The sequence below is a fragment of the Muntiacus reevesi genome, chromosome X (assembly GCF_963930625.1).
Source record: "Muntiacus reevesi chromosome X, mMunRee1.1, whole genome shotgun sequence".
Classification (NCBI taxonomy): domain Eukaryota; kingdom Metazoa; phylum Chordata; class Mammalia; order Artiodactyla; family Cervidae; genus Muntiacus; species Muntiacus reevesi.
The window spans coordinates 62,027,702-62,055,472 of NC_089271.1; the positions used below are offsets into that span (position 1 = coordinate 62,027,702).

General features: G+C 39.2%; 1 protein-coding gene, 1 non-coding gene and 1 pseudogene across 5 annotated transcripts in view; 1 reads left to right on the forward strand and 2 right to left on the reverse strand.

Annotated features, from left to right (window-relative positions):
* The window catches only part of ITGB1BP2 (integrin subunit beta 1 binding protein 2), a 43,826-nt gene extending 20,832 nt beyond the window's left edge, over positions 1 to 22,994 (forward strand). For 3 of the 4 annotated variants that reach the window (XM_065916952.1, XM_065916954.1, XM_065916955.1), the window contains one exon: positions 16,850 to 17,128. In XM_065916952.1, the coding sequence (XP_065773024.1) occupies positions 16,850 to 16,951 (102 nt within the window). In that variant the 3' untranslated portion in view covers positions 16,952 to 17,128. Of the gene's footprint in view, positions 1 to 16,849; positions 17,129 to 21,263 lie in introns of those variants that run through there. The other variant, XM_065916953.1, reaches the window with a different exon arrangement.
* LOC136154923 (U6 spliceosomal RNA) lies at positions 17,237 to 17,339 on the reverse strand. The gene has a single exon (XR_010660623.1). It is a non-coding gene; the product is annotated as a U6 spliceosomal RNA (small nuclear RNA).
* Positions 22,994 to 23,432, reverse strand: LOC136154784 (large ribosomal subunit protein eL42-like; annotated as a pseudogene).
* Positions 23,433 to 27,771: the final 4,339 nt, after the last annotated feature.

Here is a 27,771-nt window from a genome sequence, read left to right on the forward strand (position 1 = left end):
CAGGCCCCCTGCATTGGGAGCTCGAAGTCTTAGCCATTGGACCACCAGGGAAGTCGCTGTGTCTCTTATTTCTGCTTTGCAAATAAATCACCTGTACCATTTTTCCAGATTCTGCATATAAGTGATATTATGCAATATTTGTTTTTCTCTTTCTCACTTACTTCATTCCATATGACAGTCTCATTTGTTTTTTCAATATTGAGCTGTGTGAGCTGTTTATATATTTGGAGATTAATCCCTTGTCAGTTGTTTCATTTGCAAATATTTTCTCCCATTCTGAGGGTTGTCTTTTCCTCTTGTTTATAGTTTCCTCTGCTGTGCAAAACTTTTTAAGTTTAATTAGGTCCCATTTGTTTATTTTTGTTTTTATTTCCATTAATCTAAGAGGTGGGTCAGAGAGAATCTTGCTTCAATTTATGTCAAAGGGTGTGCTGTCTGTATTTTCTTTTAAGAGTTTTATATTGCCCAGCCTTACATTTAGGTCTTTAATCCATTTTGAGCTTATTTTTATATATAATGTTAGAGAGTGTTGTGGTTTCATTATTTTACATGTAGCTGTCCAGGAGGACCCTGGTGATCCTATAGCTAAGACTCCAAGCTCCCAGTGCAGGGGTCCCAGGTTCAATCCCTGATCAGGAAATTAGACCCCACATGCCTCAAGTAAGAGTTCACATGCTGCAACTAAGAGTTTTCATGCTGCAGGTAAAAAAGAGATCCTCACATGCCACAGCTAAAGATCCTGCAAGTGGTTTAGTCACTCAGTCGTGTCTTACTCTTTGCAATCCCACAGGCTGTAGCCCACCAGGCTTCTCTGTCCATGGGATTCTCCAGTCAAGAATGCTGGAGTGGATTGCTGTTCCCTTTTCCAGAGAATCTTCCCGATCCAGGGATGGAACCCTGGTCCTCCTGCATTGCAGGCAGATTCTTTACCACTTAAACTACAGGAAAGTCCTAAAGATTCTGCATGCTGCAACTAAAAGATCCTGTGTGCTGCAATGGAAACTGAATATAGGGCATGCCACAACTAAGACCCAACACAGCCAAATAAACAAACAAACATATAGCTGTCCAGTTTTCCCAGCACTGCTTATTGAAGAGACTGTATTTTCTCCATTGTATATTCTTGCCTCCTTTGTCATAGATTAGGTGACCATAGGTGTGTGGGTTTATCTCTGGGCTTTCTATCCTTCCATTGATCTATATTTCTGTGTTCTGTGCCAGTATCATACTGTCTTTATTACTGTAACTTTGTAGTATAGTCTGAAGTTGGGGTGGTGCCTGATTCCTCCAGCTCCATTTTTCTTCCTCAAGATTGTTTTGGTTCTCATGGCCAATTTTGTTTCATCTATATTTTGCTAGCTCCTGCTTCCCTGCCCAGGTAAGATTATTCTGAAGCAAATATCAGATATCATATTATTTCATCTCATCCATAAATATTTTGCTATGTATTTCTAAGACATAAGAACTTGACATCATAAGAACATGACAACAAAACCATCACCTCTAAAAAATTCTTATATTCATCAAGTGTACAGTCATTGTTCAAATTTTCATGATTGTCTCATAAATGTTTGTGTGTTTATTTTTAGTTTGTTTGAATCATGATCCAAGCACAGGTTATGCAATTGGTTGATATGTTTCTTTTTTTAAAAAATGTTTATTATTTATTTTGGGCTACATTGAATCTTAGTTGTGGCATGAGGGATCTTTTGTTGCACTGCTCAGGCTCTTCATTGTGACTTGCAGGCTTCTCTCAAGTTGTGGGGTATGGGCTCAGTAGTTGCAATGCACAGGCTCTCTAGTTGTGGCACACTGGCTCAGTAGTTGTGGCATGGGGCCTACTTGCCCCACAGCATGTGGGAATCTTAGTTCCCTGACCAGGGATCAAACCCATGTCCCCTGTAGTGGAAGGCAGATTCTTCACCACTGGACTACCAGGGAAGTCCCTGTTTCTTTAGTCTCTTAATCCATAGGTGCCCGTTCCTTCTCCCACCATTTTTTTTTAACTCCCATGGGATTTATTAGTTGAAGAAACTGAGTGATTTGTCTCATAACACTTTCCATAAGATACATTTTAGTAATTGTATCCCTGTGGTGATATTTTCCTATTCCTTATATTTCCTAAATACCTATGAGAGCTAGAGACGTGATTAGATTTACATTTGCGTTCTATTTTTTACTCTATTGAGGGACAAGAGTATGTCATAAGTAGTATTGTATACTATAAGTAGACACAAATTCTCTTGTTCCTTTTACAATCTTTTTGATGTTCTGAAGTTTCATTAAAAATGTCCAAGTGGAGATTCCTTTCTTTGTTTTCTTTTTCCTGTTTGGGATTCCTGAGTTTTAAGGTTGGCATTTAAAAAAATCCTTTCTCAGCTATTTCCCTTCAAATATTGCTGTTCTACTGTTTTTCCTATTCTTGGGCTGAACTCCAATTAGACAACACCTGTAAGCATAGGGCTTTTAAAACTTACGTTGTTGCCCATCAGGGATTAGATGACTTCAGAGCAAGAGTCTGCTGCAGCAGTTACCCACTAGAGTTGTAGTTATTCATTGTTTCCTCTGCTTTACTGCCAATGTACCATATATGTATATATGGACAGAGATATACATGTATTGCCACACACAGTTAAAATATATCTTGAAATTCATTCTTATCAATATATAATTCATCTCATTTTTTTCACTGAGGTATAACTTACATACAGTAAAATGTTCAAATCTGAAGTATACATTTTTGTGTATGAATACATCTATGAAACAACTCCCAGCTCAAAACAGAACATTTCCAGCACTACAGAGGCTAGCTCCTCGTGACCTCAGTCATTATCCAGTTCCAAGATTAACCGCTTTCTGACTTCTATAGTCATAGATTAGTTTTGCCTATATTTGAATTTCATATACATGGAATCATACAGAGTATGAACTCTTTTGAATCTGACTTCTTTCAGCATTGTCTGTGAGCTTCATCTATTTTCAATGTATCAACAGTTTGTTCTTCGGAATTCCCTAATTGTCCAGTGGTTAAGATTCTAGGCTTTCACTACCAGAGGCCTGGGTTCGATTCCTGGTCAGGGAACTAAGATCCCTGCAAGCCATGCAGTGCTGCCAATAACAATAATAATAATAATTTGTCCTTTTTCATTGCTGTGTAGAATTCTTTCTTAAAATTAACTTCTGCTGTGATGACCTAGAAGGACGGGATGGGGGGAGGGGAAGGAGGCTCAAGAAGGAGGGGATTATATGTATATTTATGGCTGACTCATGTTGTTGTATGGCAGAAACCAACACAACATTATAAAGCAACTTTCCTCCAATTAAAAAAGTTAACTTTCATTTTGTGGCTATATCATGACATAGATAACAAATCCTCTGTTGATGGATATATAAATGATTTTCACCTTGGTACAAACACTACTGCAGTACATATGTTTATTCATGCACCTTTGCCAATATGTATATCAATAGGATCAAATCCTAGATGTGTAGGTGCTAGGTAAAATATTCTGTGCATTATTAACTTTAATAGATTTTGCCAGATTGTTTTCCAAAGAGGATGTATTAATTTATAAATCCATCAGCAGTATATATAAGAGTCTGATTCTCATCACCCTTGCTAACTATTAACAATTTATAAATTGAAGTATAGTTGATTTATAATATTATATTAGTTTCAAGTGTATAGCATAATGATTCAAAATTTTTATAGATTATATAGCATTTAAAATTATTATAGGGACTTCCCTGCTGGTCCAGTGGCTAAAAACTCATGCTTCTGGGTTTGATCCCTGGTCGAGGAACTAGATCCCACATGCCACAACTGAGGGTTTGCATGCTGCAACTAAAGATCCTGCTTGCCACAACGAAGATTGGAGATTCTCTGTGCTACAACTAAGACCTAGCAGAGCCAAATAAATAAATAAATAAGCAGAACTTGAAAAAATTAAATTATTATAAAATATTGGCTATATTCCCTGTGTTGTATAGTATATCCTTGTAGCTTATTTATTTCTTTTTGGCTGCACTGGGTCTTCATTGCTTCGTGTGGGCTTTCTCTATTTGCAGCGAGCTGAGGCTACTCTCTAGTTATGGTGTGCAGGCTTCTCATTGCAGTAACTTCTTTCGTTGTGGAGCACAGGCTCTAGGGCATGCAGGCTTCAATAGTTGTGGCACACAGGCTTAGTTGCCCGGCTGCATGTGGTATCTTCCTACACCAGGGATCTGATTCATGTCCCCTACACTGGCAGGTGGATTCTTAACCACTGGACCACCATGGAAGTCCATGTGGCTTATTTATTTTATACATAATTTTATATTTTTTTTATTTTTTTTCTTTCATAATTTTATATTTTAGACTTCACATATAAGTGGCAACATAAATTATCTTCTCTGTCTTATTTCACTAAGCATAATACCTGCCAGGTCCGTCCATGTTGTTGTAAATGGGAAAATTTCATTCTTTAACACATCTTCTTTATCCATTTATTTGTTAATGTACACTTACGTTGCTTCTATATCATGGCTATTGTAAATAATGCTGCTATGAAGAGACTTAAATTGAAGAAAGTAGGGAAAACCACTAGACCATTCAGGTATGACCTAAATCAAATGCCTTATGATTATACAGTGGGAGTGAGAAATAGATTCAAGGGATTATATCTGATAGACAGAGTGCCTGAAGAACTATGGATGGGGGTTCATGACACTACAGGAGGCAGGGATCAAGACCATCCCTAAGAAAAAGAAATGCAAAAAGGCAAAATGGTTGTCTGAGGAGGCCTTACAAATAGCTGTGAAAAGAAGAGAAGCAAAAAAAAAAAAAAAAAGAGAGAGAAGCAAAAGGCAAAGGAGAGAAGGAAAGATATACCCATTTGAATGCAGAGTTCCAGTAAGTAAACCTTCCTTAGTGATCAATGCAAAGAAATAGAGGAAAATAATAGAATGGGAAAAACTAGAGATCTCCTCAAGAAAATCAGAGATACCAAGGCAACATTTCATGCAAAGATGGGCACAATAAAGGACAGAAATGGTATGAACCTAACAGAAGCAGAAGATAATAAGAAGAGGTGGCAAGAATACACAGAAGACCTACACAAAAAAGATCTTCATGACCCAGATAACCACGATGGTATGATCACTCACCTAGAGCCAGACATCCTGGAGTGCAAAGTCAAGTGGGCCTTAGGAAACATCACTACAAACAAAGCTAGTGGAGGTGATGGAATTCCAGTGGAACTATTTCAAATCCTAAAAGATGATACTGTGAAAGTGCTGCACTCAATATGCCAGCAAATTTGGAAAACAGCATTGGCCACAGGACTGGAAAAGGTCAGTTTTCATTCTAATCCCAAAGAAGGGCAATGCCAAAGAATGCTCAAACTGCCACACAATTGCACTCATCTCACGCTGGTAAAGTAATGCTCAAAATTCTCCAAGCCAGACTTCAACGGTATGTGAACTCTGAACTTCCAGATGTTCAGACTGGATTTAGAAAAGGCAGAGGAACCATAGATCAAATTGCCAACATCCGTTGGATCATTGAAAAGCAAGAGGGTTCCAGAAAAACATCTACTGCTTTATTGACTATTTCAAAGCCTTTGACTGTGTGGATCCCAATAAACTGTGGAACATTCTGAAAGAGATGGGAATACAAGGCCAACTGACCTGCCTCTTGAGAAATCTGTATGCAGGTCAGGAAGCAACAGTTAGAACTGGACATGGAACAACAGACTGGTTCCAGATATGGAAAGGAGTATGTCAAGGCTGTATATTGTCACCCTTCTATGCAGAGTACATCATGAGATGTACTGGGCTGGATGAAGCATAAACTGGAATCAAGATTGCTGGGAGAAATATCAATAGCGTCTGATACGCAGATGACACCACCCTTATGGCAGAAAGCGAAGAAGAACCAAAGAGCCTCTTGATGAAGGTGAAAGAGGAGAGTGAAAAAGTTGGCTTAAAACTCAACATTCAGAAAACTAAGATCATGGCATCTGGTCCCATCACTTCATGACAAATAGATGGGGTAACAGTGGCAGACTTTTTTTGGGGGGACTCCAAAATTACTGCAGATGGTGACTGCAGCCATGAAATTAAAAAACCCTTGCTCCTTGGAAGAAAAGCTATTACCAACCTAGACAGCATATTAAAAAGCAGAGACATTACTTTGCCAACAAAGGTCCGCTTGTCAAGGCTATGGTTTTTCCAGTAGTCATGTATGGATGTGAGAATTGGACTATAAAGAAAGCTGATCAAAAAATAAAAATAAAGAAGAAGAAGAAAGTTGAGTGCTGAAGAATTGATACTTTTGAACTGTAGTGTTGGAGAAGACTCTTTTTTTTTTTCCATTTATTTTTGTTAGTTGGAGGCTAATTACTTTACAATATTGTAGTGGGTTTTGTCATACATTGACATGAATCAGCCATGGATTTACAAGTATTCCCCATCCCGATCTCCCCTCCCACCTCCCTGGAGAAGACTCTTGAAAGTCCCTTGGACTGTAAAGAGATCCAGCCAGTCCACCCTAAAGGAGATCAGTCCTGAATATTCACTGGAAGGATTGATGCTGAAGCTGAAGCTCCAATACTTTGGCCACCTAATGCGAAGAGCTGGCTCATTGGAAAAGATCCTGATGCTGGGAAAGATTGAAGGCAGGAGGAGAAGGGGGTGACAGAAGATGAGATGGTTGTATGGCATCACCGACTCAATGGACATAAGTTTGAGTAAACTCCAGGAGTTGGTGATGGACAGGGAGGCCTGGCATGCTATAGTCCATGGAGTCTCAAAGAGTTGGACACACTTAGCCACTGAACTGAACTGATGAACTTTGGGGTACATCTATGTTTTAAAATTAGTGTTTTCATTTTCTTTGGATATATGCCCAAGTGTGGAATTGCTGGATCATATGGTAATTCTGTTTTCAGTTTTTTTGTAGAATCTCCATGCTGTTTTCCACTGTGGCTGCACCAATTTACATTCCCACTAACAGTGTACTAGGGTTCCCTTTTCTCCATATCCTCACCAACACTTGTTATTTGTTGTCTCTGATGATAGCCATTCTTACAGGTGTGAGGTGATATCTCATTGTGGGTTTGATTTGCATTTCTCTGATGACTAGCAGTGTTGAGCATCTGTTGACCATCTGTGTGTCTTCTTTGGAATAATATTTATTTAGATCTTCTGCCCACTTTTAAGTCAGTTCTTTTTTTATATTGAGCTGTATGTAGTATTTATATATTTTGGATATTAATCCCTAGTCAGTCATATAATTTGCAAATATTTTTTTTCCCATTCAGTAGGCTGCCTTTCCATTTTCATGATCATTTCTTTGTTGAGCAAAAGCTTTTACATTTAATGAGGTCCCATTTGCTTATTTTTGCTTTTGTTTCCTTTGCCTTAATCGACAGATCCAAAGAAATATTGCTGTGATTTATGTCAAAGAGAGTTCTTCTGCCTGTGCTCTGTTTTAGGAGTTTTAAAGTTTATTTTTGTACATGGTATTATCAGTTCAGTTTAGTTCAGTTGCTCAGTCGTGACCCCATGAACTCCATGAACCACAGCACGGCAGGCCTCCTTGTTCATCACCAACTCTCAGAGTCCACCCAAACCCATGTCCATCGAGTCAGTGATGCCATCCAACCATCTTATCCTCTGTCGTCCCCTTCTCCTCATGCCCTCAATCTTTCCCAGCATCAGGGTCTTTTCCAATGAGTCAGCTCTTCACATCAGGTGGCCAAAGTATTGGAGTTTCAGCTTCAACATCAGTCCTTCCAATGAACACCCAGGACTGATCTCCTTTAGGATGGACTGGTTGGATCTCCTTGCAGTCCAAGGGACTCTCAAGAGTCTTCTCCAACACCACAGTTCAAAAGCATCCATTCTTTGGTGCTCAGCTTTCTTTGTAGGTATTATAGAATGTTCTAATTTCATTTTTTACATGTAGCTGTGCAACTTTCCTGGTACCATTTATTGAAGAGACTGTCTTTTTTCCATTGTGATTAATTGACCTAACTGTGTGGTTTTATTTATTTATTCCATTCCATTGATTTATGTGTCTGTTTTTGTGGCAGTACCATACTACTTTGATTATTATAGCTTTGTAGTATAGTCTGAAGTCAGAGAGCATCATTCTTGAGTTCTGTTCTTCTTTCTCAAAATTGTTTTGGTTACTTGGGATCTTCTGTGTTTCCATGCAAATTTTAAAATTATATGTTTTAGTTCTGTGAAAAATACTATGGGTAATTTGTTAGGGATTGCATTGAATCTGTATGTCACCTTGAGTAGTATTTTAACTACTAAGTCTTCCAATCCATTAACACAGTATATCTACCTGTTTGTGTCATCTTTATTTTCTTTCACCATTATTTTATAGTTTTCTGAGTACCAGTCTTTTATGTCCTTAGTTAGGTTTATTCCTAAGTATGTCATTCCTTTTGATGTGATTGTAAATGAAATTGTTTCGTTAATTTCTGTTTCTGGTAGTTTATTGTTAGTGTATAGAAATGCAATAGATTTCTGTATATTAATTTGTATCCTACACTTTACCAAATGATGAGCTCTACTGTTTTTTTGGTGGTGTCTTTAGAATTTTTGATGTATAGTATCAGGTAGTCTGCAAAAAAAGGACAATTTTCTTTCCCTTCCAATTTGGATGCCTTTTATTTCTTCTTCTTGTCCAATTGCTGTGGATAAGACTTCCAATATTATGCTGAATAAAAGTGGCAAGAGTGGGCATCCTCGTCTTGTTCCTGATTTAGAGGAAATGCTTTCTGCATTTAACTATTGAGTATGATGTTAGGTGTGGGCTCACCCTATATGGCCTTTATTATGTTGAGATATGTTCCCTCTATGGGCTTCACAGGTGGCACAGTGGTAAAGAATCTGCCTGCCAATGCAGGAGACGCAGGTTTGATCCCTGGGTCAGGAAGACCCACTGGGATAGGAAATGGCAAGCCACTCCAGTATTCCTGTCTGGAAAATTCCATGGACAGAAGAGCCTGATGGGCTATAGTCCATGGGGTTGTAAAGAGCCGGACATGACTGAGTGACCGAGCACACATGCACACATGTTCCCTTTATACCCATTTTGTTTTTTACTCTTTGGCTGTGCTGCGTGGCTTGTGGGATCTTAATTCCCCCACCAAGTATTGAACCTGGGCCCTTGGCAGTGAAATCACAGAGTCCTAACCTCTGGACTGCCAGGGAATTCCCTTTTTGTCTATACCACTTTTGTGGAGAGTTTTTTAATCATAGATGAATGCTGAATTTTGTCAAAAGCTTTTTCTGCATCTATTGAGATGATCATAAGATTTTCATTCTTCAGGTTTTTTTTTTTTTTGCTTTTTATTTTTTTTATTTATTTATTTTTCATTTATTTTTATTACATTCTTCAGTTTTTTAATGTGGTGTATGACATCGATTAATTTGTAGATACTGAACCATTCTCACATACCTGGGATAAATCCCACTTGATCATGGTGTATGATTGTCTAATGTATTGTTGGATTTGGTTAGCTAATATTTTGTTGAGGATATTTGCATCTAAGTTCATCAATGATAATTGGCCTATAGTTTTCGTTTTTTGTGATATCCTTGTCTGGTTTTGGTATCAAGGTGATGTTGGTCTCATAGAAATTTCCAAAGTGTTCCTTCCACTGCAAATTTTTGGAATAGCTTGAGAAAGATAGGTGTTAACTCAACTTTAAATGTTTGTTTGGTAGAATTCTCCTGTGAAGCCATCTGGTCTTGGTCTTTTGTTTGTTGGGGGATTTTTTATTATTATCACTGGTTCAGTTTCATTACTGGCAGTTAGTCTGTTCATATTTTCTGTTTCTTCTTGGTTCAGTCTTGGGAGATCGTGCATTTCTAGGAATGTGTCCATTTCTTCTAGGTTGTCCATTTTATTGGCATATAGTTGTTTGTAGTAGTCTCTTATGATCCCTCTAATTTCTGTGGTACCAGTTTTCATTTCTGATTTTATTGATTAGGACCCTTTTGGGTTTTTTTTTTTAATGTTTATTTATTTTTGACTGTGCTGGGTCTTCATTGCTGCACAGGCTTTTCTCTAGTTGTAGCAAGAGGGGGCTACTCTCTAGTTGAGGTGCACAGGCTTCTTATTGTGGTGGCTTCTTATTGTGACTTACTTCTTATTGTGGTGTACAGGCTCTAGGGCTCATGGGCTTCAGTGGTTGTGACTCACAGGCTCCAGAGCACAGGTTCAATAGTTGTGTCACATGGGCTTAATTGCTCTTTGACATGTGGGATCTTCCCAGGTCAGTGATTGAGCCTGAGTCTCCTGCATTGGCACGTGGATTCTTTACCACTGAGCCACCAGGGAAGCCCCTTGTTTCTTTTTTTTTCCTTGATGAGTCTGGCTAAATGTTTATCGATTTCATTTATCTTTTCAAAGAATTAACTTTTAGTTCCATTGATATTTGCCATTGTTTTTTTAGTCACTATTTCATTTATTTCTCTCTGATTTCTTTCCTTCTACTAACTTTGGCTTTTGTTTGTTGTTCTTTCTCTAATTCCTTTAGGTGTAAGATTTGTTTATTTGATATTTTTCTTGTTTCTTGAGGTAAGCTTGTATCATTGTATTTATTTATTTATTTGGCTACACTAGGCCTTAGTTGCAGCATGTGAGATCTTCAGTTTCAACATACAGAATCTTTAGTTGTAGCATATGGGCCCTAGTTCCCTGACCAGGGATCAAACTGGGGCTCCCTGCATTGGGATCAAGGAGTCTTATCCACTGGACCACCAGAGAAGTCCCTTGTATCACTATAAACTTCCCTCTTAGAACTGCTTTTCCTGTGTCGCATAGATTTTGGATCATTATGTTTTCATTTTCTTTTGTCTCCAGGTATTTTTAAAATTTTCTCCTTGATTTCTTCACTGATCCTTTGGTTTGTTTAATTTCCATGTATTTGTGGGGGGTTTTTTTGCAGTTTTATTTTCTTGCAGTTGATTTCTAGTCTCATAGTATTGTGGCTGGAAAAGATATGATACTTGATATGATACTAGTTTTCTTAAATGTACTGAAACTTAGTTTTATGGCTTAGCATTTGATCTCTTCTGGCGAGCATTCCATGTGCACTAGAAAAGAGTGTATATTCCATTGTTATTGGATGGAATGTACTATATTTATCTATTAAGTCCATTTGGACTAATGTTTTATATAAGACCAGAGTTTCCTTGCTTATTTTTCATCTAGATTATCTGTCCATTTTTGGAAATGGGGTGTTAAAATCACCTAGTATGATTGTGTTGCTGTTCAGTTTCTCCCTTCATGTCTGTTAATATTTTCTGTATGTATTTAGGTGCTCTTATATTGGGTGCATATATACTTACTATTGTTATATCTTCTTCTTCTTTTTTTTTTTTTTTTTTAGTTTTCTTTCCTTTTTTTTTTTTTTTTTCCATTCTCTATCCACTATTCTCTGGGTCACAGAAAACCACTTCCGAGGGGTTATTTACAGGGGACCCAGGCTGCCCAACCCCAGAGGTCCTTTGGATAAAGGGTGGAGGGCAGTAGACTCAACTTCTTGTGATGATTCAGGATGGGGACTGTGTGTGCATGCTAAGTCACTTCTGTTGTGTCTGGCTCTTTGTGACCCCATGGACTGTATCCCTCCAGGCTCCCCTGTCCATGGTGCTTTTTTTTTTAAATTTTATTTATTAGTTGGAGGCTAATTACTTCACAACATTTCAGTGGGTTTCGTCATACATTGACATGAATTAGCCATAGAGGTACACGTATTCCCCATCCTGATCCCCCCTCCCACCTCTCTCTCCACCCGACTCCTCTGGGTCCTCCCTGTGCACCAGGCCCAAGCACTTGTCTCATGCATCCCACCTGGGCTGGTGATCTTTATATCTTCTTTTTGTGAGGAAGCTTTGCCACAGCATGCAAGATGTTAGTTTCCATGACCAAGGATCAAACCTGTGCCCCATACAGTGGAAGCACAGAGTCTTAACCATTGGACCATCAGGGAAGTCACTGTTATATCTTCTTGAATTGATCCCTTAATCGTTATGTAATACCCTTCTTTGTCTCTTGTTACAGTCTTTGTTTTGGTATATTTACACTACTATGTATAAAATAGATAAGTAGTGAGAACTTATTGTATAGCACAGAGGACTCTACTCAATACTCTGTGGTGACAAAGGGGATGTATTATACGTACAGCTGATTCACTGTGCTCTATAGCAGAAACTAACAACATTGTAAAGCAACTAAATTCCAATAAATGTTTTAATCTATAAAATAAAGTATTTTGTCTGATATAAGTATTGCTACCCCAGTTTTCTTTTGATTTCCATTTGCATGAATACCTTTTTCCATACCCTCACTTTCAGTCTGTATGTGTCTTTGGATCTGAAGTGTGTCTCTTGTAGGCAGCATATATTTGGGTTTTGTCTTTGTATCCATTCATTCACTCCATGTCTTTTAATTGGAGCATTTAGTGCATTTACATTTAGTGCATTCCCCATTATTGATGGATACATACCTATTGCCATTTGGTTAATTACTTAGGGGTCATTTTTGTAATTTTTTTGATCGTCTCTTATTCTTTTGTTCTATTCTCTTGTAATTTGATGACTGTCTTTAGCGTTAGTTTGGATTCCTTTCTCTTTGTGTATGTGTTTTTACTATAAGTTTTTAGTTTGTGGTTATCATCAGGGGTGTGTGTGTGTCTGTGTCTGTGTGTGTATAAAATCAATGTATATACACATATATGTGATTATCTCTTAATTTCAAAGGCATTTTAACAGCCCTGCATTTTTACTTGCCTCACCGCATGATTACTGTTTTTGACATCATATTTTACATCTTTTCGTCTTATGTAGCCTTTAACGACTTACTGAACATATAGATGATTTTAGTGCTTTTATTTTAAAACTTTTCTACTAGCTTTGTACGTGGATGATTTACTACCTTTACTGTATATTTGCCTTTATCAGTAAGCTTTTTCCTTTAGTAATTTTCATGTTTATAGCTGTGGCCTTTTCTTTTTCACTTCCCTTTAATGTTTCTTATAAAGCTGGCTTGGTGGTGCTGAACTCATTTTTTTGCCTGTCTGTAATACTTTTGATTTCTCCATCAAATCTGAATGAAAGCCTTGCTGGGTAGAGCATTCTTGATTGTAGGTTTTTCCATTACTTCAATTTATTTTTTTCCTTTACTTCACTTCATATGAATTGTGCCCCTTCCTTCTCACCTGAAAAGTCTCTGCTGAAGTTAGCTGATGGCTTTATGGGAATTCCTTTGTATGGTATGTATTGCTTTTTCCTTGCTGCTTTTTATAGTCTCTTTATCTTTAATTTTTGCCCTTTTAATTACAGTGTGTCTTGGTATGGTCCTCCTTGAATTGATCCTGTTTAGGACTCTGTACTTCCTGGACCTAGATATCTGGATATCCAGGATAGGGAAGTTTTGAGTTATTATGTCTTCAAATAAATTCCCTGTCCGTTTCTCTCTCTTCTCCCCCTGGGATCCCTGTAATGTGTACGTTCCAGGATGTTGTTTCAGAGGTCTCTTAAACCTCTTTTCTTTTTATTCTTTTTTCTGTTTTACTTTGGTGGTTTCCATTGCTCTGTATACCAGCTTGCTGATCCATTCCTCTGTCTCATTTAGTGTACTTTTAATTCCTTTTAGTGTAGTTTTCATTTCACTTATTGTATTCTTTGTCTGTTTGGTTGTTCTTTGTATATTCTAAGTCTTTGTTTAAAACTTCTAACTTCTCAGTCTGTTCATCTCTTCTTATCCTGAGTTCTTTGATCATGTTTACAATCATTACTTTGACCTCTTTATTGGGTAGATTGTCTATCTTCACTTCACCTAGTTCTTCTGGAGTTTTATCTTGTTCCTTCATTTGGAACATGTTCCTCTGTCACCTCATTCTGCCTAATTTGCTATTTTTATTTCTATGTATCTGGTAGCTTGGTTATGTTTCTCAACCTTGGAGAAGTAGCCTTCTGTAGGAGACATCTTATGTGTCCCAGCAGCACACTTCTCTGTTGTCACCAGAGCTGTATGCTTTAGAAGTGGTTCCTTCTGTTACGGTGGGTTGACTACTGTGGGTGGTCTCATAGGTGTGGCTCACCGCTGGTTTGGTTGGTTTTCAGACCCTGCATTGTATAGAGGCTACTAGCTGCTGGTCAGCAGGGTCAGGTCACAAATCCTGGCTGAAGGATCCAGGTTATGGGGGAGGGGTGGTCCTGGGCTAGTGCTTGCTCACTGGTAGGCAGAATCAGTTTCTAGGATGGATTTCCTGGATCTAGTTTCAGCCTTCTGAATGGGGCTGGTTCCTGACATGCCTGGCTGCAGGTTCCTGGGTATTCCATTGCTGGTACTAGCCCACTGGTAAATAGGGCTAGGTGGCTGGCTGAGGAGTCCAAGGCATCTCAGTGCTGTTATTGGCCTGCTGATAGGTGTGGCTAGGGCCCAGGTGGTCCCAAGGCTATTGCCAGCTCATTGGTGTGCAGAGCCAGATCTTGGTATCTCTGACTTCAGGGCCCTATGCATCCTGAAGCTGGTTTCAGCCCACTGGTGTATGGGGCTGGATCCCAGGGCTGCTGGCTAAGGAGCCCAGGGTGTCCCAGGGCTGCTGTCTGCCTGCTGATGTTTTGGCTGGGTCCTGAGAAGGCAGGCTGTGGGGCTTTGGTGATCCTGGGGCCAGTGTCTACCCATTAGTTTGTGGGGTTGGAGTCCAGGAGGTCTCACCAGTGGTGCCCACTTACCAATGGGTGAAGCTGGGTCCTGGCGCTAGTGCCAATCCACTTGTGGGTAGAACCAGGTCCTGGGGTCTCTGGCTGCAGGGCCAAGGGGTCCCAGAGCTGATTTCTGGCCACTGGTGGTTGAGACCAGTTCTTGACATGGCTGCAGGGTCTGGGTTGTCCTCAAGCTTGTGTCAGCCCACTGGTGATTGAGGATGGATCCTGGTGGCTGAGGGGCTCAAGATGTCTCAGAGCCGATGTTGGCCTGCTGGTGGGTGAGGGCATAGCCCAGTAGGTTCCAGGGCTAGTGCCAGCTTGCTGGTGGGTGGGCTGGGTCCTGCCATGGCAGGTTGTGGTGCTACAGTGGTCTTTGGGCAGGTGTCTGCCCACTGGTGGGTGAGGCTGGTTCCAAGGCTAGAGCTTGCTCATGGGTGAGTGAGTCCAGGTCACAGGTTGTCCTGAGGCTGGTGCCTGCCCACTGGTGGACAGAGCTGAGTCCTGGGGGTCTCTGGCTGCAGGGCTTTGGGGGTCCTGGGTCTAGTGCCTGTGCTCTGGTGCATAGGACTGGGTCCTGGGCCCTCTGCGGACAGGGCCATGTCCAGAGGCAGCTGTGGGTTCAGAGGGTTTTAAGACCACCTGCCTGCTGGTGTGTGTGGCTGTTCCTGCCTGACTAGTTGCTTGGCCTGAAGCATCCCAATACGGGTGCCTACAGGCTGGTGGGCAGGAGTGGGGCAGCATCCCAAGGCTAATAAACTAGAAGCAGGATTCCAAAATGGTGCTTGCCAGCCCCAGTTTCTACGTCTCCAGGATGAGACATATGTCTATGTCCCGTTGGTCTCTTGCTTCCCTGGAAGGCTCTCCAAGATAAACAGGTGGGGCTGACCTAAACTTCTTTCAAATTACTGCTTCAGCCCTGGGTCCTGGAGTGTGTGAGATTTTGTATGCCTTTTAAGACTGAAATCTCTATTTCACATAACCCTCCGGCTCCCCTGAAAGTAAGCCCCACTGGCCTTCAAAGCCAAACATTCTGGGGGATCATCTTCCTAATGTTGGACATTTGGACTGGGGAGCCCAATGTGGGGCTCAGACCCCCTCACTTCTTGGGGAGAGCCTTTGCAATTGTAATTATTCTCCCATCTATAGGTTGCCCACTCTGGGGTATGGGTCTCAACTATACTGTGACTCTGGCCCTCCTACTCATCTCGTTGTGGTTCCTACTACTTTAGCTGTAGGAGATCTTTTCTGCTGGACTCTGGTCTTTCTCATCAACAGTTGCTCTCATCAAATAGTTGTGATTTTGGTGGTGCCGTTGAGAGGAGGTGAGCTCAGAGTCTTCCTGCTCGGTGATTGTGACCAATAAAGAAGCTAGTAAGAAATATTTTTATCTTTGACAATCTGACAGGTTAGAAACCTATAACTAATAAATTTTTTTTACTAAAAATACATGCACATGGCAAAAAACAACACAAGCAATATAAAAGGATATACAATTGAAGTTATAACCCCTGTTCCCTTGGTTCCCTTTCCAGAGATGCCCGCTGTCATTTTCTTGTTTATTCCTCCAGATACCTTTTATGCAGACCATGTATATACAAGTATATACATGGGGGTATATGTATGTGTGCACATGCATTTGAATATCTGTCTGTCTGATTTACTGATGGAAACATCTGAACATACGTATTTGCTCATGTGGGTTAGTATATTTTAGGAAAAATTCCTAGAGGTATGATTGTTGTATCAATGTATTATAGTGATTGATATTATTCCCAGCCCAGTATCCATGCCATGTCTTCACCATTGTTCAGCAGTCATAAAGTGTGAAGGGAGTGGAACTGATCTCACTCCCAGCTTCAAGAGTGGGTGCACCACTGTGTAACACAATCAAAGTAAGTCCATCCCCCATGCCTTGGTTATTGGTTCAGGCAAGCCAGGCCTTCACCTATCAATGCATACCACTGTCCTGTCAAAGGGAAAGTTCAGGAATGGTCCAGTGATACCAAGTCAATGAAATGGTAGAAGATACTTGTTGACATATTGGGAGGAAGAAGGTTGATTTTCTTTTTTTTTTCCTTTGCTCTGGTGAGAGAGAATAAAAGCCAGCTTTGTCTCTTCTTTTGCACAGTATGGTGTAGCTGATGTGAAGAGTTCAAGTGCTGCAGCCCTTTTGCTACCAAGAACAGAGTCAAATTTACAATGGAGCTCACACTTGGGACAACTGAACTGACAGATGGTAGGAAATTAGGCCCTTCGTGATATTGTTGATCCATAGAAGCAAACCAATTTCCAAGCCCACTCATCCCCTGGAATTTGCGTTATTGGAACCAATAGATCCTCTTTATTGTTTAAGACTATTGGAGTTGAGTTTTCTGTTACTTACAAATAAAAAAGCATATAAACTTTATTTTTTTCCTTTTTTAAAAAGGTTTTTATTGGAGTATAGTTGATTTACAATGCTTTGTTAGTTTCAGGTGTACAGCAAGATGATTCAGTTATACATATACATGTATTTAAAAATGTGGAACACTTCATGAATTTGTGTATCATCCTTGTGCAGGGGCTGTGCTAACCTCTATATTGTTCCATTTGTAGTAATGTGCTGTAGTAATGTAGTAAAGTGTGCCAAAGTGAGCACACTTTAAATTTTTTGATAAGTTGCCTTACAAAAGATATACCAATTTACAATCCAGCAACAAAATATGAGTGTTTCTCTACAGCCTTGCCAAAATAATATATTATCAAACTATCTGATACTGCCATTTTTATAAGAAAAGAGTGGTATCTTAACAGTCTTTTTATCATGAGTAAGGTTAAGCTTTTGTTAGTTTGTTTATGTTTTGGCCACTCTGCTCAGCATGTGGGATCTTAGTTCCCTGACCAGGAATTGAACCTGTGTCCCCTGCATGGAAGCATGGACTCCTAACCACTGGGCCACCAGAATTCCCTAAGCTTTCTAATATACTTAAAATTCACATATATTTCCTTTTTGTCTGCATGTGTGTGTGTATACTACTCATGTCCTTTGCCTAGTTTTCTATTTCTCTTTTCTTATTGCTTTATAAAAGCTTTTTGTATCCTAAGTAAATCAGGTTCTTGTTATGTGGGTTGAAATGTACTTTCTGAATCTCTTCTTTGGCTTTTGATTTTCCTTTTCCATTAAAACTTTTTTTTTGGCTGCACTGGGCCTTCATTGTTGCTTGTGGGCTCTTTCTGTTGCAATGCACAGGCTTCTCATTGCAGTGGCTTCTTTTGTTATGAAGCGCAGGCTCTAGGGCACTCAGGCATTAATAGTTGCAGCTCATGGGCTCTAGAGTGAGGGCTCAGTAGTTGTGACACATGGGCTTAGTTGCCATGCAGCATGTGGAATTCTCCTGGACCAGGGATTGAACCCGATCCCCTGCATTGACAGGCAGATTTCCAACCGCTGAACCACCAAGGATCTTTTTGCATTTTTTAAAAATTTTGTTTATTTATTTATTTTTGACTGTGTTGGGTCTTCCTTGCTGTGCAGGCCTTTCTCTAGTTGCTGTGAGCAGTGACTACTCTCTAGTTATGGAATTCTCTTGTGGATCTGGGGTATGCAGACTTCAGTAGCTGTGGCTCCTGGACTTGAGAACACAGGCTCAGTAGTTGTGGTGTATGAACTCAGTTGTTTGCTCCATGGCATGTGGGATCTTCCTGGACCAGGGATCGACCCCATGTCTCCTGCGTTGACAGGTGGATTCTTTACCATTCAGCCACCAGGGAAGCCCTTCTTTTTGCATTTTTATGGCAAATATATATAACAAAATTTAGCGTTTTAAGCACACAATTCATTGACATTAAGTATATTCACAATATTGTATAACCTTTACCACTATTTATTTCCAGAACTTTCTCATCCTAAAGAGAAACTCTGTTCCTATTAAATGATAATTCTCCATTGTCCCTTCCAACAGACCTGGTAAACTGTTTTAATTTCTGTCTGTATGAATTTGCCTATTGTAGGTAACTTATATGAGTGTAATTGTACAATATTTGAATTTTTCTGTCTTATTTCATTTAGCATGTTTTCAAGATTCACATTTATTGTAACATATATCAGAATGTTATTCCTTTTTATGGCTGGATAATATTCCATTCCATGTATATACCAAATTTTATTTATTCATTCATCTGTTGATGGACACTTGAGTCATTTCTCAGTTCATTTCAGTGGCTCAGTCGTATCCGATGCTTTGCGACCCCATGGACTGCAGCATGCCAAGCTTCCCTGTGATCACCAACTCCTAGAGCTTACTCAAACTCCATTGAGTCAGTGATGCCATTGAAAGGTTGTTGCTGAACAATAAGATGCCAGGATTCTTGGCCTCCGGAGGAGACGAATTCAATCCGGGGCCAGAGATGAGGCTGGATCGCTCAGAGCTTTTGTGTGATAAAGTTTTATTAAAGTATAAAGGAGATAGAGAAAGCTTCTGACATAGGCATCAGAAGGGGGCAGAAAGAGTACCCCCTGCTAGTCTTTAGCTGTATGTTATATAGTCACTTGCAGTCTGTTAATGAAAAGAAAGGAAAATCTTAAAATTTAGAATGGCACCAGATAATTCATCCCAGGCCATAAAACAATTGACTTGAATCTTGTAGAAGGGCAGATTACCATGCAAATAGTTTCGTTTACATAGATTAGGGGAACAATATCTGAGTATAACATACTGGTTTGTCAAGAAGGTTGAGCCATTTGGCGGAACCAACTTGAAGACAGAGTCTGGGGTACATTAACAGCTTAAGACAAACATTTCCATAAGAAAAAATGTATTGGTTAACTCAAGGTTTTGAGAATAGTTAGCTTCCGGTGAAACCAGGTGTCATGGCAACACAGCATTTTAAGTGAAACCTCCTTTTAAATTTGTATAGAGAAGGAAAAAATATATCTCTAGTTTGTTTCTTCCTGCCACTTAAGAGAGATAAAAATGTCTGGCACTTGCAGCCTGTTTCTTCCGTTTGGAGACCCCTGGCCTTCCTGCCTGTTACCCTCTCACCATCCAACCATCTCATCCTCTGTCGTCCCCTTCTCCTCCCACCTTCAATCTTTCCCAGCATCAGTGTCTTTTCAAATGAGTCAGTTCTTCACATCAGGTAGCCAAAATATTGGAGCTTCAGCTTCAACATCAGTCCTTCCACTGAATATTCAGGATAGATTTCTTTTAGGATTGACTGGTTTGATCTCCTTGCAGTCCAAGGGACTCTCAAGAGTCTTCTCCAACACCACAGTTCAAAAGCATCAATGCTTTGGCATTCAGCTTTAACATCAGTCCTTCCTGTGAAAACCCAGGGCCAATTTCCCTTAGGATGGACTGGTTGGATCTCCTTGCAGTCCAAGGGACTCTCAAGAGTCTTCTCCAACACCACAGTTCAAAAGCATCAATTCTTCGGTGCTCAGCTTTCTTTATAGCCCAACTCTCACATCCATTCATGACTACTGGAAAAGCCATAGTGTTGACAAAACAGACCTTTGTTGGCAAAGTAATGTCTTTGCTTTCTAAAATGCTGTCTAGGTTGGTCATAGCTTTTCTTCCAAAGAGCAAGTGTCTTTTTATTTCATGACTGCATTCACCATCTGCAGTGATTTTGGAGCCCCCAAAAATAAAGTCTGTCACTGTTTCCATTGTTTCCCCATCTATTTGCCATGAAATGATGGGACCAGGTGCCATGATCTTAACTTTTCGAATGTTGAATTTTAAGCCAACTTTTTCACTCTCCTCTTTCACTTTCACCCAGAGGCTCTTTAGTTCTTCTTAGCTTTCTGCCATAAGGGTGGTGGCATCTGCCTGTCTGAGGTTATTGATGTTTCTCCAGGCAATCTTGATTCCATCTTGTGCTTCATCCAGCCTGGCATTTCGCATGATGAACTCTATATAAGGTAAATAAGCCAGGTGGCAATATACAGCTTTGGCGTGCTCCTTTCCATATTTGGAACCAGTCTGTTGTTCCCTGTCCAGCTCTAAGTGTTGCTTCCTGACCTGCATATGCTGCACTCAATATGCTAGCAAACTTGGAAAACTCAGCAGTGGCCACAGGACTAGAAAAAGTCAGTTTTCATTCCAATGCCTAAGAAAGGCAATACCAAAGAATGCTCAAACTACCACACAATTGCACTCATCTCACATGCTAGTAATGCTCAAAATTCTCCAAGGCAGGCTTCAACAGAACATGAACCATGAACTTCCAGATGTTCAAGCTGGTTTTAGAAAAGGCAGAGGAACCAGAGATCAAATTACCAACATCTGTTAGATTATCAAAAAAGCAAGATAGTTCCAGAAAAACATCTACTTCTGCTTTATTGACTATGCCAAAGCCTTTGACTGTTTGGATCACAATAAACTGGAAAATTCCTAAAGAGATGGGAATACCAGACCACCTGACCTGCCTCTTGAGAAATCTGTATGCAGGTCAGGAAGCAACAGTTAGAACCAGACATGGAACAACAGACTGGTTCCAAATAGGGAAAGAGGTATGTCAAGGCTGTATATTGTCATCCTGATTATTTAACTTACATGCAGAGTACATCATGAGAAACGCTGGGCTGGATGAAGCACAAGCTGGAATCAAGATTGCCAGGAGAAATATCAATAACCTCAGATATGCAGATGACACCACCCTTATGGCAGAAAGTGAAAAACTAAAGAGCCTCTTGATGAAAGTGAAAAAGGTGAGTGACAAAGTTGGCTTAAAACTCAACATTCAGAAAACTAAGATCATGGCATCTGGTCCCATCATTTCATGGCAAATAGATGGGGAAACAGTGGCAGACTTTATTTTTTTTTGGCTCCACAATCACTGCAGATGGGGACTGCAGTCATGAAATTAAAAGGCGCTTGCTCCTTGGAAGGAAAGTGATGACCAACCTAGACATCATTTTAGAAAGCAGAGACATTACTTTGCCAACAAAGGTCCGTCTACTAAAGGCTATGGTTTTGCAGTAGTCACATATGGATGTGAGAATTGGACTATAAAGAAAGCTGAACGCTGAAGAACTGATGCTTTTGAACTGTGGTGTTGGAGAAGACTCTTGAGAGTCCCTTGGACTGCAAGGAGATCAAACCAGTCAATCCTAAAAGAAATCTGTCCTGAATATTCATTGGAAGTACTGATGTTGAAGCTGAAGCTCCAATACTTTGGCTACCTGATGCGAAGAACTGACTCATTTGAAAAGACACTGATGCTGGAAAAGATTGAAGGTGGGAGTAGAAGGGGACGACAGAAGATGAGATGGTTGCTTGGCATCACTGACTCAATGGACATGAGTTTGGGTAAACTCCGGGAGTTTCTGATGGACAGGGAAGCCTGGCATGCTGCAGTCCATCGGGTCACAAAGCTTTGGACATGACTGAGCGACTGAACTGAACTGAATACTTAGGAGTGAAGTTTTTGTATCATGTGGTATTTCTATGTTTAAATTTCTGAGACCCTACCAAACTATTTTTCACAGCAGCTACAAGCATTTTACATTTCCATCAGCAATGTACAAAAGTTCCAATTTCCTTTTTAAAAAACTTATACAATTTATTTAAACTTTAAAAAGTTCCTGCATTCCTCCCAACCCCTGCCCCCCACTTCTTAAAACCCCTCTTTGCCTCTTGCCACCATCAGTCTGATCTCTGTATTTCTAAGCTTGGGGATTTTTGTTATTATTTTCAGATTACACACATAGGTAAGATTATACTCTATATGTCTTTCTCTGTCCTACTTGTTTCACTTCCCTCTAGGTCCATCCATGTTGTTGCAGATTTCAAGATTTCATTCTTTTATGACTGAAATATATATATATATATATATAAAATTTATTTATCACTTCATCTATCAGTGGATAGTTACATTGTTTCCATATCTTGGCTATTGTAAATAATGGTGCACTGAACATGGGGGTGTATATATCTTTTCAAATTAGTGTTTTTGTTTTCTTTGGATAAATACCCAGAAGTAGATAGGACTTCCCTGACTGTTGAGTGATTGAGACCGTGCTTCCAATGCAGGGGTCTCTGATTTGATCACTGGTTGGGGAACTAAGATCCCACATGCCAAGCAGTGCAGCAGGAAAATAAAATTAAATAAATAAAAATTAAAATACCCAGAAGTGGAACTGCTACATCATATAGTAGTCCTATTTTTAATTTCTTGAGTAACCTCTATACTGTTTTTCCATAGTGGTTGCATCAATTTATGTTCCTACCAACAGTGCACAAGGGTTCTATTTTCTCCACGTCTTTGCCAACACTTGTTTTTTTTTTTTTTTTTTTTTTTTTTTGCCAACACTTGTTATTACTTGTTTTTTGTTTGATTGTAATAGTCTTTTTTTTTTAAGTAAAAAAATCTCAAATTTTTATTGTCTTCATAATAAAATACGAAGCTCAAAACTGGACCACTTGGCCCTTTTTCTTCTTTTCTCCTCCTAGCTCAAAATGCTTGTATCTCTTAATAGCCAACATTCTCTTAGATCTGCAGTTGGGCTCAATGCATTCAAGCCCGAATACAATCTACATTGTAGTTTTAGCCTTTTCCTGGAAAATCGGCTTAGTCTACCCACCATAGTCACTCTGCTTCCTGTCATAACGCCGCTTTCCCTGGGCATACAGAAAATCCTTGCCCTTCTTGTACTGGGTCACTTTGTGAGGTTGCTACTTGCCATACTTCTAACAGAAAGTCCAACGGACTTTGGTAATGTTCACCATGTTTGCAAGAGCGTTATCAGAGAAAAGAGACCTGGCCAGAAACGAAGTATATCCATGATAGTCACTTTAACAAGTGTGAGGTGATATCTATCCCACTGTGGTTTTGAATTGCATCCAGGATGATTAATGATGTTGAGCAGTTTTTCATGTACCTGTTGGCCACCTTTTGTCTTCTTTGGAAAAATATCTTATTCAGACCTTTTGCCCATTTTTAATCAGACTTTTTTTTGCTGTTGACTTGTATGGGTTCTTTGTATTAAATATTTTTCAGATACATGACTTGTAATTATTTTCTTTCTTTTTAATTGAAGTTAATTGGTTTACAATGTGGTGTTAGTTTCAGCTATACAACAATGTGAATCAGCTATATGTATACATATATCCCCTCCCTCCTATAATTATTTTCCTCATTCAATAGGATGCCTTTTTATTTTGTTGATGGTTTATTTTGCTGTGCACAAGATTTTTAGCTTGATGTAGTCTCACTTGTTGCTTTTGCCTTTGTGGCTTTTGTCTTTGCTATCAGACTAAAAAAAATCATCATCAAAACCGATGTTAAGGAGATCTACCTCCTATATTTCCCACCTATATTTTCTTCTAGATGTTTTATAGTTTTAGATCTTACATTTATGTCTTTAACCATTTTGAGTTAATTTTTTGTGTATGATATAGTGGTCCAGTTTCATTCTTTTCAGTGTGAATGTCCAAATTCCCCAACACCATTTATTGAAGAGACTGGTACTTTCTCCATAGTACATTCTTTGTTCCTTTGTCATAAATTAATTGACTAGAGTGCTAGTCGATTTCTTAGTCAAGTTGAGTTCTAGTCTAGTTTCTTAGTCTCGTTAATTTCTTCACATCCTCACCAACACTTGTTGTTTTTCATTTTTAGTCATAGCCATCTCTAATAGTATGAAGTTGTATCACATTGTGATTTTGATTTGCATTTCCCTAAGGAAAGTTATGACCAACCTAGGTAGCATATTAAAAAGCAGAGACATTACTTTGCCAACAAAGGTCCGTCTGGTCAAGGCTATGGTTTTTCCAGTGGTCATGTATGGATATGAGAGTTGGACTGTGAAGAAAGCTGAGTGCCGAAAAATTGATGCTTTTGAACTGTGGTGTTGGAGAAGACTCTTGAGAGTCCCTTGGACTGCAAGGAGATCCAACCAGTCCATCCTAAAGGAGATCAATCCTGGGTGTTCATTGGAAGGACTGATGCTGAAGCTGAAACTCCAATACACTGGCCACCTCATGTGAAGAGTTGACTCATTGGAAAAGACCCTGATGCTGGGAGGGATTGGGGGCAGAAGGAGAAGGGGACGACAGAGGATGAGATGGCTGGATGGCATCACCGACTCGATGGGCATGAGTTTGAGTGAACTCTGGGAGTTGGTGATGGACAGGGAAGAGTTGGACATGACTAAGCGACTGAACTGAACTGAACTGAATGTGTTGTACATCTTTTTGTATGTTTATTGGCCATTATTATACCTTTGAAAAAAAAATCTCTTTGCCCATCTTTGAATTTGGTTGTTTTATTATTTTTCAAGACCATTTTGACTATTCAGAGTCCCTTCAGATTCCAAATGATTTTTAGGATGGATTTTTCTATTTCTGCAAAAAATTACTTTGGAATTGTGATCAGGATTGCACTGAATCTTCAGATCACTTTTTCCCCTACAATGTGTGAAGTGAAAGTCGCTCAGTCATGTCTGACTCTTTGTGACCCCATGGACTATATAGTCCATGGAATTCTCTAGGCCAGAATACTGGAGTGGATAGCCTTTCCCTTTTCCAGGGGATCTTTCCAACCCAGGGATTGAACCCAGGTCTCCCACATTGCAGGCGGATTCTTTACCACCTGAGCCACCAGAGAAACCCTTGGGTATGTGTATGTGTGTATAAAATTTGAGATGATCATGTGGTTTTAATCCTTTATTATGTTAATATCATGTATCACATTGATTGATTTGCATATACTGAACCATCCCTGCATCCCAGGGCTAAATCTTACTTGGTTGTTGTATATGATCTCTCTAATGTGCTGTCAAAATAAGTATGCTAGTATTTTGTTGGGGATTTTTACATCCATGTACATCAGGGATGTTGGCCTGTAGTTTTCTTTTCTTGTGGTGTCTTTGTCTGGCTTTGGTTTCAGGGTAATAGGCCATAGAGTGAATTCTGAAGTATTTCCTCTTCAATTTTTTGGGAAAAGTCTGAGAAGAATTGGTGTTGCTTCTTTTTTAAATGTTTGGTTGAATTCACCAGTGAAACCATCGCAATCCTGAGTGTTTCTTTGTTGGGAAGTCTTCAATTACTGGTTAAATATCCTTACTAGATATAGGTCTTCTCAGATTTTCTATTTCTTTATGGACCATTTTTGGTAATTTATGAAGGGGACATACTCATTTCCTCTACCCATGGACTACTGTATTTCAAATGTGTGAGTGTTTTTTCCATACCAAGAAATTATGCAGATTTCAGGGGACACCAACTAGGTGTTCTATGATTTAACTCAATTCTGACACTATCTACCAAGAGATAGCATCAGATCCTACAAGTTAAGTGTTGAGTCCCACAAGTGTGCTCCCACTTCAGATGCCAATTGCAAGTCCAGGTTGTTGTTTGTGTTTCTGACTGAGCAGCTACATATCGGAGGTTCCAAACACCCACTTTTTGTGTTTTGTAACTTGCTAGAATAGCCCACAGAACTTAGTAAAACAGTTTACTTACTAGATTATTGGTTTGTTATCAAAGGATAAAACTCAGAAACAGCCAGATGTAACAGATACATAAAGTTATGGGGGAAGGAGTGTAGAGCTTCCATGACTTCCCTGGGTGTTGCACTGTCTTAGTACCTCCACATGTCCACCAACCTAGAAGCTCTCCAAATTCCTTTGGTTAGGATATTTATGGAGATGCATGTTTGATATGCATGTTTGGTTGAATCATTGGCCATTGATGATTCCATTGATTTCCAGCCCCTCTCCCCTGAAAGTCAGGGGATGGGACTGGAAGTTCTAATCATCTAATCACATGGTCATTTCCCTGGCTGTCACCTCCCATCCTGAGGATATCCAGAAGTCCTCAGCCAGCCAACAGTCATCTGGTTTATAGTCTTGTTCAAGTCTTCTACTTCTGCACTGATTTGTCTGGTTACTTGGCTGATCAAATTGTCCTGTTCCTTTTTCCCCTCCAGTTTTAGTTCTTATTTCTAGTCAATGAGTAATAACTCCTGTATTCAAAACACCTAAACTTATACTTTTTCTGTCTGAAACAATGATTATTTTGTACCTATTGTTCTCCCTTCATATTTTTCCCCACCTCTAATGTTTCTGTAAAATTATTTCAAATTTTGGTTTTAGGATTATTAAAATTCTTGGCTAAATTATACCTCTTTTATTTTGGATACAGTATTTATTTGGATACAATATTTATATTGTAGGAATCCTTAATGATTGTATGAAAGTCAGAGCCATATTATCAGAAAATATTTATTTTAATTGTTATTTACTTTTTGAATATTTACATAGTTTAAAAATTTCAAAAGTTTCAAGAGGATATACAGTTTAAAAATCACCTTGTCACTCTTGTCCCCAAGCCAGACAGTTTCTCCTTCTAAGAAACAACTAAAGTCGCCAGTTTCTTTTTCACTTTTGCTACACTGCATAGCATTTGAGAATCTTAGTTCCCCAACAAGGGATCAAACCCACATGCTAAACTGGAAGGACAGAGTCTTAACCACTCACAAACAGGGAAGTCCCTAAAGTTATCAGTGTCTTGAGTATCTTTTCAGAGATATTCTGTGATATATAAGCAAAAATTGATAGTCTTTCTTTTAATTTTTTTCTTATCAAAATGATAGCATACCATCCACATGTTTTGCATCTTGTTGTTGTCTTAACACTATATCTTGCAGGTCATTCCAAACTATCTTTTTTAAACCTTTTACTGTGGAAATTTTCAAGCACATACAAAGGAGAGAGAATGGTATAATAAGTCCCCATGTACCTATCACCCAATTCAATAATAATGAACTCTGTTATTATTGCCTTATTTAGCCCTCTCATTTATTACTATTAATATTATTATTAGGAAAATTTTGCTGTAGTATTTAAAGCATATTCTAGACTTCTTCCTACACACTTCACTTTTAAATATTTTGGTTTATATATATCTTTAGAAGGCAAAGACTTAAAAAATATAACTACAATAACATTATTACACTCAATAGAATGTATAATTTCCCAATTTCATCTAATGCCTAGTCTGCATTTAGTTTTCCCTTAGCAGCTCTAAAATGTTTTATTTTGCAGTTGCCAACCTTCAGGTGTTT